General features: G+C 31.0%; 1 protein-coding gene and 1 long non-coding RNA gene across 3 annotated transcripts; one reads left to right on the top strand and one right to left on the bottom strand.

Moving 5' to 3' along the window:
- Positions 1-12,124: 12,124 nt before the first annotated feature.
- On the bottom strand, positions 12,125-15,346 carry LOC147924509 (uncharacterized). Of its 2 annotated transcripts, XR_015585973.1 has the most exons (4): positions 15,207-15,346; positions 14,937-15,084; positions 12,827-13,001; positions 12,125-12,552 (listed from the first exon to the last, which is right to left on the bottom strand). It is a non-coding gene; the product is annotated as an uncharacterized LOC147924509 (long non-coding RNA). The 2 variants fall into 2 exon arrangements; XR_015585974.1 differs by lacking the exon at positions 15,207-15,346 and having other exon boundaries at positions 12,125-12,532; positions 14,937-15,073.
- LOC104757921 (WAT1-related protein At1g43650) lies at positions 12,338-15,853 on the top strand. Its single transcript, XM_010480714.3, has 7 exons — positions 12,338-12,513; positions 12,648-12,710; positions 12,821-12,937; positions 13,664-13,895; positions 14,916-15,074; positions 15,180-15,331; positions 15,442-15,853. Exons 1-7 carry the CDS (start codon positions 12,338-12,340, stop codon positions 15,572-15,574), a joined length of 1,032 nt encoding a protein of 343 aa, XP_010479016.1. The 3' UTR covers positions 15,575-15,853.

The following is a 15,853-nucleotide window of genomic DNA, read 5'->3' as shown; positions in this document are numbered from 1 at the left end:
TATTAGGATTGAGTCTAGTTTGCTTCATATAGGATTGTTGCATATGCATCTTAGAGGACAATGATTAAAACCACCTTGTTTAAAATCAAACGTTAGGATTGAAGTTATAGCCCTTAATTACAGTTCATTGTTGCTAGATCAATCTTTGGAAAAAATGAAAAATCTTTGCTTAGAATCTTGTGTCTTTTGAATGCTTCTTCCACTTGCTTGAACATTGCATCATCTCTATTTTATTGGACTTAATTTGAACTTAAATTGTCTTGCTTATGTGTTTGCTGTGGAATGGGAAGGGAACTCGTTTGTACCTAATCATGAGGAGTCTCATATACGCACCCATGTGCTGTTAAACAGAAAACTGAGTAGTAAACAACAACTCAGCCATAATGTAAGATAAGTCAGCTGTATTCATAATAACTCAGCCATTATGTATTATAACTCATTTGTAAACATAACAACTCAGCCATTATGTATGATAACTCAGCCGTAAACAATAATAACTCAGACATCAAGTTAAACTTACTTCATCAGACAGCCACCCAAAGTGTTAATGCTTCACTGGCTAGTTCTTTCTTTCGGTGATGAGAGTCCTATAGAATTCAATTTCGACTGTTACCTTGCCTAATGGTAGATGCCTAACAAACAAATAAACACAGGTTAATATAATGTTAACAAGCTATGATTAACAATGGGTATAAAGGTTCATACTCGGTTGTCTTTAGGAGCTCCATAAGTTTTTTCAATTGCACCGGATCAACCGGTGCCAGAGGATCATATATTCCAGCTCCATGTACACATCCCTTCCTCATGCACGTCAGTCCGTTGTCTCCAATATAAGGAACAATCCTTGCGTGTGGAGTTTGTTCTGTATTCATCGCACTTCCATCCGGGGACAGCTTAACACTCTCCAGCCTTAAAGCTTTAATTCTATCAAGCCTAATCTTTTCCTCCTCATCATCATCAGATTCAGGTTCAAGGAAATCGTTTTCAGTCATAAACTCAAATGTCATATCACATACACTACTGTCAGCAGCGTCGGCACCAGCGTTTGCACCAGCATTTGCACCAGTTTTAACTTCTCCCTCATTCAAAACAGGTGCTGCAAAATTCAACGGCCTCACCAAAGCAGGCTTAGTAGTCGCCTTCACGGCAGTAGGCTTAGTAGTCTTTCTACTTCTTTTCTTTTGCAAATTATCTCCAACCTCCTCGGCTTTTGCCTTCTTTTCCGCTTTTGCTTGGGCCTTCAAATCTTTGGCATTCTTTTCCGCCACCTCTTTGGCCTTCTTTGCCTCTATTTCTTTGGCCTTATTTGCATCTAAGTCTTTGTCCTTCTTTGCATCTTTGGCATTGTTCCTCGTGTTAGGCCGTTGAGTTGGTTTCGTAGCAGCTGGAGACCTCTCAACAAAATCAAGATGATGATCATCTTTATCAAACTCTTTATTCAGATTCTTACTGACCCCAGCCAAACCACTGCCATCTACCTGTATAACATAGCGAAGACAATTAAAGATAATGATAACTCAACCTAAACATTCTGGAAAATCAGCCAAAAAAATTAACATAATTCAGACATTACCGGAGGACTGTTGATAGAGTAGTTTTGTTGCATTTTTCCTGGAACTGCTGGTGGACCTTTTGGTGTCAACAATTTTCCCCGAAGGTCTTCTGTTAACAGGTTATTTATTTTGAAATTTTTATAATTTGAACACGCATCAAAAGTGTTTTGGCCAGTTTCCCCAACACCCATGGAAAGCACGTGCTTTTTCATCTGTTTGAGATCACTCTCAACAGATCCAAACCTGGTTTCAAATCTTTCATTCATCCTCTTATCTATTCTGTCTCCAGATTCACAGCAATGTTTTTTTCCAAGGTGTTAAACCTTGAGGTTAAATTAGACACCAACTCAATGAGAGTTCCAACCGACCCAACAAAAACAGCTTCTCCATCATCTTCCTCCTCACTAGCACACTGAAACAAATACACAAACCGTCGTAAACAAGCTAACGAAAGATTACATATAATATAAACTCACTATACACCATATCTCTTATCTTTATTCCTTTCTTCTTCTTCTTCCTCTTCTGTGCAGCTCCTTCACCATATTCACCACCCTGACTGTTGGAAACTTAAACTTCTAGACTTTCTGCTTCTTTGCGGGAGGAGATTCAGAATCAACAGCTTCTTTAGCTTTTAGCTTTTTCTTCTTATCACTCCCCTAAACATCCCAAAAACCTTTAACAAACTTATCCTCATGTATGTCTTGGATAAGGCTATCAAGTGCTGGGTCATCTTCTTGATCTTGCCACGTATGAAAAAGCTCGCGTACATCATCCTTCATAACCATTATAGTCACACGCAGCTGTAACATAAGAGATTATGAAACCCATCAGTAAATCATAACTCAACACTAAATCATAACTCAGCCATCACTAAATCATAACTCAGCCATCACTAAATCGTAACTCAGCCATCACTAAATCATAACTCAGCCATCACTAAATCATAACTCAGCCATCACTAAATCATAACTGAGTCATCACTAAACAATCACTCAACCACATATAAACCTTACCTCACCACGTGCTCTGATCTCTTCAGCAATTACGGAATCCAGCGTTGAACGTGTACGGTTTCCACTTCATTGCAGCAACGGTATACCAACATTTTCTTTTTTTGCATTAAATTATTCTCCAAAGCATTGGACTGACTCATACGCCCAAGCCTGTAACACGAATGTAAAACCACCAAGGGTGTACGATCCTCCCATAGGCTTCAACATCTTTACAGAATCAACAAGAGCTTCAAATGCTGACCGACCCCACAGATAAGTTTTCATGGCTTCATCGTCAAAAACTCTTTTCGCACTTTCAAATGGTATTCTAGAGTTATGATGCATGGCATAAAGTCCAATGGCTTGAAAACACAACAGCCCCAACCATTGACGGTGCTTAGGGTCCCAACCCCGGCTCAATTTTAATGCTGCCCTGAGTTCAACTAGCGATGGACCTTCCCCACCAGGCACTTTCAAAAGTCTTAAGAACTCTTTCTGTTCCTCGTTAATTTCAAACCTTTCTGTAGGCATTGGGTCTATGTTTAACCCCGTGACATGAGCAAATTCATTCAGCCCAAACCTGATAGGTTGACCACCGACGATAAACCAAAACTCCTTCTTATGTATTCTTAACTGGTTACATAGTAGGAAATGTACAACCTTACCAGACCACATGAATTCACCATCAACTAGCTTAGGAATTATTCCAATAGGTACTTTCTTCGTTTCATCCCATGCATCCTATCATATTGAATCCCTAATCTCAAGGAAATCTGCCATCTTGAAATTGATATTAATTTGTTTACCATCTATAATAGACTTCTTTTCTGGGTAAAGTCTTGGTGGGTAATCCCTTGCTTGTTCTTCAGAATTATCCTTAGCCATCTGATAAATATAATTCAGCAGTAAAACATAAAATAAATCAGCCATAACATATGACAAACTCAGCCGCAAAACATATAATAACTCAGCCACAAATACATAACTCAGTCGTAAAGCATAAGATAACTCAGTCCCAAATTCATTGTTAACCATAACTCAGCCACATCAACAAACAAACTCACTAAATCAGTCGTAAAGCATACAGTAACTCAGCCATCGAATCGAATAGATCTAACAAAGCAGCCATCGAATCGAATAGATCTAACAAATCAGCCGTCATATGTAAACAAAGACAATCAGCCGTAAACCATCGATAAAAACCCACATTCAGCCGGAAAACTCGAAAATAAAGGTTCGGAACATACCGGAACTCTGTAACAAACACTACAAAGAGAGAGAGAGCGACGATGAAGAGAGAGAGAGAACGACGATGAAGAGAGAGAGAGCGACGACGAAAAAAGAAAGTGCGACGAGGAAGAGAGAGAGAGCGAGCAAAGACGGCGAGAGAGGACGGTGAGAGAGTGGACAAAGACAGAGTTTTTTTTCGGGTTATGAACAATGGAAAGAAACTGTTTGTTTTCTCTCTTTGACATAAACAAGAAAAAACAACTGTCGATTCTGAAAAATAACTGCTTAGTGATGTGGAAAATCAAAAATGATGTGTATTTTAATTTGCTGAAGTGAATTTTTTTTTTTTATTACTCAAAATCGAAAAACGAAGCCTAAGAGGTAAATTGTAATTACACCCAGAGGCACTAAACATTTGAGTAATATTTAGAAGATTTATAGATATGAGTAATAAACCAACTTTTGGAAAACATTTGAGTAATTCTTTCATAATCCACACAAAAAACCGTACAAATACACATAAACGTCATTTGAGAAGATGTAACCTTAAGCCTAGAAACGGTGATATTGGTAATTTAAAAAAATTTGCAACTTATATCCATATATGTTGCAAAAAATCTTTAAATTATGACGAATATATAAACTTCCAACCAACTATATCTAATTCCCACTCACACCAATCGTTTAGATATAATAGATATATCATGGCTATTCATTTACAAAATATCATACAGTCGAAGAATTCTACCAAATATCACTTTTGGATTTTGTAAATAATGATTAAGTTTTTGAAAAAATTATACAACACGTGTTGGAATTAGTAGAATCATGAAGGGTCAACATACTTGGTAGCAACGACATTACGCATTATCAATAGTTCCCACTGTCGTTGCTTCATTTGATATCAACACAATGTGTTGAAAGTTCGGATTTGTCGCAACAGTTTTATAAAACAGTGCTTGATTGTTTTGTCTCCCTTCGATTATGCACCTACTTGAAGATGAAACGACCGTTGCATGAGAACCATTACATTCTTTCTGTCACATGTGTCTTTTACATGTTGAAAAGCGTAAATAGTATAACATGTGTCGAAAGATATTGATCCGAGTGGTGATATAAAGAGACTCTTTAAAAGTGGCGTACCCAGAGAAAAAATTTACCCAGGTCAATAATTTTTTTTAAAAGCAGTTCAATATATAAACACACAAAAAAGAGGCTATTGGTGTAGTATAGGAGTATTGAACCTGGGATTGGAGGTCAAACTACTAAAGAAAACCAACTTTGCTACAAGAATTTCAGTACTTCGTAAGAAAAAAACTTTATTTCAATATTTTACCAGGTCACTTGACCTCCCTAACTATTATGTAGATCCGCCGTTGAAAAGAGGTATAAGATTTTTAATGGGTACAAAAAATAGTTAACAGTACGTACGTAGATAGTTAAAAGCAAAACCGTATAAACTAACGGGTAAGTTGAGCGGTACAAAAACTCAATTTTTTTGGTATCACTTTTGATTTTGTTTTTGTGATCGATTACAACGCAAACGGTATAAGTATAACTAACCAATATAACAGTGAAACAGATTTTATCATTAATTGTCGGAAAAATGTGCTGACGCGCCACGAGTACATCACTATTAAATACGTTAAATCAGAGAAGTGTTCTTTTTAGATGGCTTGATAGAGCTCTACATAACTGACGAACAAGAGTAATATCTAAACAAACATTAAAACTTTCACCCAATGGTTTATGGACTTCCATAATCAGGATTTTGAGAAATGCCACATAATGGATGATATGTAAAAAAGAAAAAATCTTTATCGTATAATTTATATGTATCTTATAACCGAAGTACCGAACTGCCTATCATAATTCATTTGATTATAAGACTTGCAAGCTCTTAAATTTTATTCTATTCTTTAATGAAATTAAAATATTACCAAAGTTATAATTTTTAGTCAAGTAAAAATATTTTACATGTAGTTTAAAAAAAAAATCAAATTGGAGTATTTATATATATATATATAGATATAAATTAATTCACATTTATTATATTCTTGAGAAGTCAAATTAAAATATTTTAAAGATTTATTTTATTTAATATAGTTAGGTATTTAATTAAAGGAATATATGAAGCTGAATATAAGTACTTAAATTGCGATGCATATTAACTAAATTTTCATATCTTTAATTTTTTTCATTTGTCTTCTAATTTTTTTTGTGAATCATATATTTTTATACTACCACTTATTTCATATTAGATGTGAAAATTCTAGCATGATACTATTTTTTCTTTATATATTAAACAATCAATATTCATTTTTAAAATTTACAATCATGCGGGATAGCCTATATTTTTTTAATTATATAGATGATTTGATGATTTATTTATTTTTTTTACACAAAAAAACAAATTACACAAAGTTTAGAGGTAAAGTAAAAGTATATAACAAATCAATATGGTAAGTAAGATATAAAGTCTTATTTAACTGGTTATTCATTTGAAAAATGGGCATTTTCAAAACTACCTATTTTCTTATGTTATTTTTCAAAAATATCATTTTATGTTGTCAATTTTCAAATATACCATTTTTTATATATAAATGACTCAACTCTAAGTGTTAAATTCCAAATACTGAATCCTACCCTCTCAAAACTATACCCTATCTATAAAATAGAGAATCCAAACCTAAAAAAAATTCTAAAAGTTAATTAAACATATTGTAATTGTGTAAATGAGGGTAAAAATGAAAATATTCAAAAACGGTATTTTTTTTTAAAAAGGTGTATATTAAAAGGAGCATTTCTAACAAATTATCTTTGAAAAATGATTAAATATCTATTTATAAAGTAATTTGCATGTTATATATTATCTATTTGTTCTCTTTATTTTTAATACCAATTTGATGTATTTTTGATAAGGTTAATTCTATTTATGTACTTCCATAATATTCATAAAGGATTATTTTAAAAATATTTTTAATATCTAATATTTCTAATTATTCTAAAATCAGTAGTAAACTTAAAATATTTTTAATATCTAATATTTCTAAATTATTCTAAAATCAATAGTAAATTTAAAATTAAGTAACTTTAAGGTTATTTTTATGTGATTCATATCATAAATCAGTAAGCATACGACAGTTTAACAATATCACTGTCACAAGTCTACAACAATTTATAACACTTTTTGACCTAATCTTTGAGGTTTACGGTGGATCTCATCGCAATCATTTTTACATTATAGTGAAAGTTCTATGAATACATACCAATAAACCACTATAAAATATTTTAATATAAAATTATTGTCAAATGAATATTACTTTTTAACGATTTTCTAAACTTAGGGTAACTTGATCAAAAATCAATATTTTATTTAAAATCTATTACACAATAAGATTAAACTCACCTATATAATTAATCCATAATATAAGACTTTATTGGATATTTTAGTTGGCATATCTTTTATATATATGATCAATTGTGGTCCGATTTAAACGGATAAAATAGACATGATATATTTAAAATTTGTCAATAGTTTTTTTACTTATTTATTTTGAGTTGCATGTAAATCGTTTATAGTTTAGTTAGTTTATTTGAATTTGAAACTCAAACAATGAGTTGTTTGGTTAATCTACTCTACTTTATATTATTAATTACATTTTATTTGAATTATATTTTTCAATCAATTATTTTAAAAAAACAAGTTCATTAGGCTGTCATTGTACCTAGTATGTACATATGTACAAGACTGAACATATACAATGAGGTTGTAGCCATGACTGTTGCAATCATAACATTAATGATTGAATCTCTGGCATCATCTCATTTTAGTAAATATCAATTGAAACCTTTGGTAGTACAAAAAATTAGATCGTAACTCAAATAAACTTCAAAATTCAAATTTTTTTCTTTATACTTACATATTTTTTTTGGATATAGACCAAAGCAAACCCTATTGCTAAATTAAAAAAAAAATTGTTTACTATTTTTGAAGAAATCCTAAATTTTTAATCGCATGTTAATATTTTATTTTGTTCTTTCTTTTAATAAGAATAGGGATAATAGTTCACTCGGTTGTTATGAAACTGTTTTAAGAGTTCTCTAAGTATAATTGCAATTAGATTTTAACCCGCGGTACACCGCGGGAAAAGTTGTTCTTTTTGATTTTTAAATTTGCTTTACATATTGTTATTAGTCAAATTAATAAAAATGTTTTTAGAACTAATATAATTTTGTGTTATTTCATTTGTCATATGTATAAGTTTAGTATTATGGGATTTGTGTAAGCGTTAAGTGTGGACATATAAATTTATTTATATTTATTATTTATATTGTATTTGTTTGTTAAATATTGGATGTTTGTAAATAGAAGAGTAACTAAATTTCCATGCCACTTGTGTGGCTAAATGTTTATATTAATTTTTTGACCCGAGGTACACTGCATAACCATTTGTTTGTTATATTTAGTTTATTTTGTTTAGTGTTTAAGATTCTATTTGGATTTTTAGTTATTATAACAAAAAATGATCTAGATACATAATAAGTAATTTATAAGATGTGATTAACTCATATTTTACTAATGATTTAATTATTTTACACAATCATAATTAAATCAATTTGATTTGATATGTCAAATATTCTAATATTAGAAGTGTTGACAAATAATAAAATGAGGAATTAACCCGTGTTTTAGCACAAAGTTAAAGAAATTTAATTAATTCTAACCCGTCCTCTTTATAACCCGTCTACTATATAACCACAATATATAGTATTTAAATTTTTTAAGTTTACATATTCATAATATTTTAAAGTTCTTATTAAGTTTATATATATATCAATAATAATATTTTAAAAATGGGAACTCTAAATTCTTATTACGTTATAAATCGAAGCTAATAATGGGAATTAAATTGTTGTTTTTTTTATTTGCAAAGGATTCAGAGACAGAATATCTTCAAAAGACAATAGAATGTGTCTTTAATATATCATAGTTTATTTTTCTATGTACTACTAATTGCTTTTTTTTTAGTTGGACTCGAATATAATATATTTAGGAAATAAAATATGAAGTAATAGTTATTTTTGAAAATTTTGTACTTCAAAAATATTAATATATATTGGAACATACATACTTGAAATCAAGTTGAAAATATTTTTTATTTGTTTTTGAGTCTTACTTTGCATAGTTAAACTATATATTAAAATAAACAATTTGCTAATAATTAAAAAATACAAATATATAGGCAAGGAAAAAATTAAACATATACAAATGGGCCTTGGTTGAATGTACAAAATCTTTTTGGGTGTTTTACGTTAAGCCATATATATGGTTTGATATGTTCAATATAATAGGTCATATGTGAATTAAAAAAGAAAACAAATGTCATGGTGCCCATATATACATGATGGAAAAAAAATATACAGTAAATTAAAAATAAAAATTAGAGGAAAATGTTCATCTTCCTAAGTCTTCCCAAACGATCCTGCTCATGGACCTGGACGAAAAAAAAAACAAAAAAAAAATGTAAAAGTTCAGTTAACGTCCACATATCTGTTTTGGTGGTTCTATCGATTCCCAACGGATTCAAATTTTCATGACGATAACAACAAAGCTTGTCAGTATTTGTAATGAATTGATTATCTGATCCAATGTGAAGTTAAAAAAGATTTTCAGAGAAAAGCAAAAGAATCCGCTATCGAGTTGACAGCATATGAATGGTAGTGGTTTATAGAAGTCGTCACGGATAGAGATGAAGAGGTTATCGATATTTTTGGTGGGCAAGTACAAAATCTGTCAAAAAAATCTTAATTATGGATAGAATTTAAATTTCATTAGTCAATCATTCCTATAATAAAATTCGGAGTAATAAAAGATTTTCTTGTTTGATTTTATTTAAATATGAGTTTCCTAAATTAAGAATATTCATTCTAATAAATGAGACTGCGATTTGCGTACTAATTTTATGGCATCAGAGTAGCTAAATTTGCGGTCTGATATTGTTGTGATTTCCAAATATTACCATATTCTTGTTTACAAAAATTATTGGTCGATTTTTTTAGATATGAGTAATTAATTCAATGGCATGGGATTATTGTTTGATTATTTTTTAATAAATGTCAATGGCATATGATTGTAAATATTTTTCCAACTTCAAGCCTTCTTTGCTAAAACTGCTATGAAAATGTTAATATAGATAGATTAATGTTTGGTAGTTGCATTTTTAGGTAATATTTTCATATATTTGGGTTATCTTTTTTCTTTTCTTTTTTGAGAATTAGATGATGATTTTTTTTTTTTTCTTTATTGAGGCAAAGTTTGAATTGAAGAACAGTACGGCTATGATGATAATATATTTCCTTACTAGACTTCTAGATGGTGAGAATATTTTTACCCACAACACCTTTAAGTATTAGGATTGGTTTTCTCGTTGCAAAAATTTACGATGATGTAGGCGAACTACTATGATGATGTATTTTTAAGACATCTTTAGTCATTGTTAAGTATCAATTCTCAAACTTTTGATTATGTCAATTCTCGTCAAGTTTAATCACAACATGTTAACTTTATATTGACCGTCTAATTCCTGGTCACAGTTTTGATTAATCTGCATTGACCAGTTTACTTGAACCAAGATATTCTAATAATCATCACCGTATATAGTGTCATCTATCAAATTCCTCCAACGTGATCAGTTGAATCAGTTTTATGTATTAATATTATCAAGCTTTAAATTTTCTTTTACATGTTAGGTGGTTTATCTATTTTATTAAAAGAAAGATATGAAGGATTTCGAGATCAAAGTGTGGCTTTGCTATGCATCCATTTGATAGAAACATCTGTTTGCATAATAAAATAAATATCCATTTGATATCATTAAATAGATAAATATTTCCGAAATAGTTGAATAAGACAAGATTAATATTTATATTTATACAAAAAGATATATTCGATGGCATACATATAAATATGTATATTCACACTGTTACTTAAAAAAAAAAAAATTATCCCTACCTATTTCAGCAAACAACAAATAAATTATAAATGTGTACGATACTTTTAATAGTATGATCAAGTTTACGATATTTTTTCAGGCAAATGCGAACCAATTGTACAGTGTATAATAAATATAAAAATGAATAACTTTTTAAAAGTTAGTAAACCGAAAAAAAAAAAAAAAAAAGTTGAACAACAGAAATGCATATTGTAAATTATCAACGCGAAGTTGCGTGCTCTTGCTTTCTCTTTTGTCGCGACATTACACTGTCTCGCCACTCTGAATCTTCGGCTTTATCTTCTCTTTAAAGTATTAATAATAAACTATCCATTCTTTCCCTTCATGTTCATGGCAAGGTCAGGTTTATTCTAATAGTTTTAGAAAATATCAAAAGAAAGTATCATAGTTTTCACTTTTTATTATAGTGTATATATATTTTCAAATAATTAATACACGACAGCGTTGGCGAGAACAGAATCAAAGACGATTTACATACTTATAAGAGGAAGGAGTTTTTATTAACAAGTCTAATTAATTTCTTGCTTCACATTACTATTTTTTTTTTTTGAACAAACTACTAATCGGAGCTCTAACCGGAAGGGCAACCGGAAAGGCGGCGGCGCAAATATTAGGTTTAGGTTTTTTAGAGAGAAGGAAAAGAGAAAGGGGAGGAGAGAGACCCAACTTCGCTAGTAAAATTCGACTACAAACTACTAATTTTGTTATTCCCTACGTACTAATTTAGTCTGTAAATAACTTTTCCTTTTAGCTATAATTATAGAGTAGAGATAGTCTGATCTTGAAGCTCACTTGGTCAGAGGGCTTAGCTCCATCGTCGTGGTTCAATGGCAAAGAAGGAGAGGAGTAGAGATATACATGTGAAGAAAAACAAAAGAACAGATTACAAAAATGGCAGGGATGAGAAAAGTTAAGAGCTACGTAGAGTGTTTTCCACTTTTCTTTGGAAGAATATACAAAATTTCTATTTGCGTATTTCCAAATAACCAATTAATTATTATATATTAGCTGCAATTTGTATATTGAAAATTTAATATAGAAAAATTGTTTACGAGGAGAATCCAATAGCGAAATCTTGTGAATTCGATCGTGATAAGACTATACTAACAATTAACCGTGTGTCTTGGGGATGTTATTACGTGGATAAAAAACTCAATCATATCAATGTTGAATTAAATGAAACCACTAGCAAGTTGCAACGTACTTATGTTTCTCTATATATAGATAAATCACATATTGTGTCATGTATGCGCCGATACAAAGAGTAATTTGTGCAATTTTATGAGGAGATGATCAAATCACTAAATCTTGAGGAGCAAACAAAAACGTATGTGGAAAGCTGTTTTGATTGTAATGTTTTCAATGGAAGTACACGTGTCCATATTAGCTGTACTGCATGCTATAGTGACCTAACAAAAAGATGAGAAACTCTTTAAAGTGGCCACCAACACAAATGCATATATAGCGGGAGAGAAGCAACATGAGCTTCATCACATAAAAGAAGAAAAAACAAAAACAAATATCACTATAACTATACTCCACGATGATGATGAAGCACAAAGCCAACATGGCAATGGTCTTCGTACAGATCATCTACGCAGGAATGCCATTGCTCTCAAAAGTGGCCATCTCTCAAGGAACCAACCCTTTTGTCTTTGTTTTCTATAGACAAGCCTTCGCAGCTATTACCTTGTCCCCTTTCGCATTCTTCCTTGAAAGGTTCTTCTCTTTTATCACTCTATATATTCACATATTATGCTAGTTTGAATCCGCATGATGACACAACGATAACATTAGTATAAAAATCATTAAGCTACATATCATATTCTCATATTATATATGTTGTTTCGCAGCTCGAAGTCCTCCCCTCTATCGTTCACCTTGTTGCTCAAAATATTCTTTATCTCCTTATGCGGGTATAGATTACTAGTGTCTATTTCTATAAAATTGGAAATTTGATTTCTTGGACTCAAGTTATTAACTAAATGTCTAACAAAATTGATCTATATTGTTATAAAAAAACTAGACTTACGTTGAGTCTTAACCTCTACTATGTGGCCATTGACAACACCACCGCCACTTTTGCGGCAGCCACCACCAACGCGATCCCCTCTATCACTTTCGTCTTGGCTCTCCTGTTCAGGTACTATTACGATAATCGTCTTTCTTTAAACATATAAGCCCCGAGTTGATCGAAAGATTGTATTCTGTTTATTTTATTTTAATGGGGGTCAGAGAGCATAATACTTTATTTAAATTTTAATATAATATCTGATAAAAAGCTAAAGAATCGGTTAAAAAAATCAAATCAAATAAAATCACTTTGATCAATTATATTATTTCTTTTTATATTCTTAAAGCATATATCATATAACCCATATTATTTAATTTCATTTAACATATGGCAATTACAAATGTGAACAAGAATATAATATAACTGGTTATTTTAAAAGATGGTTTATTTTATGCAAGTATAATGTAACCAAGTTGTTATTTTGCTTTGTGTAAAAGTAAATTCTGTATGACAATAACAAAAAGTAAGCAGGAGAAAACCACAAATAGACTATTATGAGTTGAGTTTTGACTCAAAAGAGAAAGAACGAGGATTATAAATATTTAAAATAGCAACGGGTAGAGAAAGTTAATTATATCTTTACTAGTTTTGAATCATCTACATTTTTTAATAAAGTGTAGTGTAAGTGTGGCACAAACCATGCATGTCAAGGAAACTATATAGAATCAATATACTTATCTGAAATTATAATTAGAATTCAGACGGTAAATTGCTAAAATATCTGAACTAACTAAAGTTGACTTTGTGGGCACTGATGATCTAACTTGAATTTATATATATAATTCATATGAAAAGATTAGAGACGGTGACGTTGAAGAAGTCACATGGAGTGGCCAAAGTCATTGGTTCGATAGTTGGAATGTTGGGCGCATTAGTGTTCGCTTTTGTGAAAGGGCCAAGTTTGATCAACCACTATAATAGCAACACCATACCAAACGGCACCGTTACATCAACCAAAAATTCTATAAAAGGATCAATGACAATGCTCGCTGCCAATACTTGCTGGTGTTTGTGGATTATCATGCAGGTATGCCACTCACTGATCATCACTCACTCACTTTCATCACATTCACTAGTTGCCTTTAATCATTGTTCTTTTGTTCCGTCTATTTATTAATTTTTTTTAATCTCATTACTGTTTCCCTTAGAAAACACTATTATGATATGTATTACTATTACACAGATACACATTGAATAGTAACATTTATTGTGTGTGTGTGTTTTTTGTCGTTATATAAGGAAATTCCATGCCAAAACCCTAAATGATTTTGCTACCAAACCCCTAAAAATCCTGTTTTTTTTTTTTTTTTTTTTTTTTTTTTTTTTTTTTTTTTTTTGTGTGTGTTATCACGCAAAATTTTTAATTATTTTTAATGTATATATGAGAATATATATTTTTTGGGTAATATGAAAAATACATATTAATCTATAAGCTCACCTTCTTTTTTCTTTGTTATATACTGTGAGATACTCTGTGTTAAGAATATATCCAAAATTTAAGCTGTTTTTCAACGGACAGATAAATTTAGATTAGATTTATTTAAAACACAATTTTGTGAGATATCATACTTTGGAATATTTCACTTAAAAAATCCGATGTTACGTAATTGGACATTCACCATGATCTGAAAAGGACTAGTCATTTCTACACATTCATAATATATCGTTGGTAGTGGAGTAATGGACTATAGTATTGTCTTGTTCGGTTTGGAAATTATTTGGAACCAGTCTACGTCTATATTGGATAAAAGAAATTTGAGTCAAAACACAAATTACTTATCATAATAAGCTGCTAAAATATTCAACAACTTATGTCCATTGTACGGAAGCACTAAAAACAAGTACACCATTATTTTTAGACGTGACATAGGTATGACATCAAGTATATGTCCATTGAGACTACTACTCATATGTTTATGTGAAATTTGATTAAGTCTACCATCATTATAATGAAATATGTATTTTTTTTTTAGTATATGATATAACATTGTATATTTCACATATAATACGTACATTCTCTAACAACTTTGATTGATTGTGTTGTTAGAGCAAGGTTATGAAGGAATACCCGGCAAAGTTGCGGTTGGTGGCACTTCAATGCTTTTTCAGTTGCATACAAACCGCAGTTTGGGCAGTCGCGGTGAACAGAGATCCATCAGTTTGGAAGATCGAATTCGGCTTACCTCTTCTCTCAATGGCTTATTGTGTACGTTAACCTAATCGCATCAATTAAAATCGCAAAATTTTTATTTTAAATATCTGAAATATCTCTTTCTGATTATTGAAAAAATGATAAACCAAAATTAAATAGGGAATTATGGTGACTGGGCTCACATACTGGTTACAAGTATGGGCAATAGAAAAGAAAGGACCAGTATTCACTGCACTCTACACTCCTTTAGCTCTCATCATTACCTGCATCGTCTCATCTTTCCTTTTCAAGGAAACATTATACCTTGGAAGGTTTGTTGTTTATAGAAATAAATATTTTCATACTATATTCTACATATATGTATATGTAATTAGAATCTGATGTTAATTAAGAATTTTTTTTGTTTATATAAATGATGCAGTGTGGGTGGGGGAGTGTTGTTGGTGTGTGGACTATACCTTGGTCTGTGGGGTAAAACTAAAGAAGAGGAAATACAAATATATAGTGAAAAGCAAAGCCAAATAGAGATTAAAGAAGAAGTGACCATCGTCTAGTTGCAACACTTCAATTTTGGAATTTGGATACATGTTCACTTTCGAAGTTATCGTTGTTCCTCTTAGGCCTTATCACATTAATAATGTCCGCATGCATGTAGTGTATATATAGATGTGGAGTTTTTTCTTTTTCTTTTTTTACTCAAATGTAATGTTTTAACTAAAAATGTATTGTTACCATTTGGGTTTATGAACTCACTAGAGCCTTGTAATCATTCAGAAATTAACACAGAAGTTGAAAATCAAATAATGTGGGAAAATGATACACTCTTATGAAAA

This window comes from Camelina sativa, chromosome 17 (genome assembly GCF_030686135.1).
Source record: "Camelina sativa cultivar CO46 ecotype springtype chromosome 17, ASM3068613v1".
Taxonomy (NCBI): domain Eukaryota; kingdom Viridiplantae; phylum Streptophyta; class Magnoliopsida; order Brassicales; family Brassicaceae; genus Camelina; species Camelina sativa.
The sequence above is the reverse complement of the archived record's forward strand: the minus strand, read 5'-3'. Positions and strand labels throughout refer to the sequence as shown.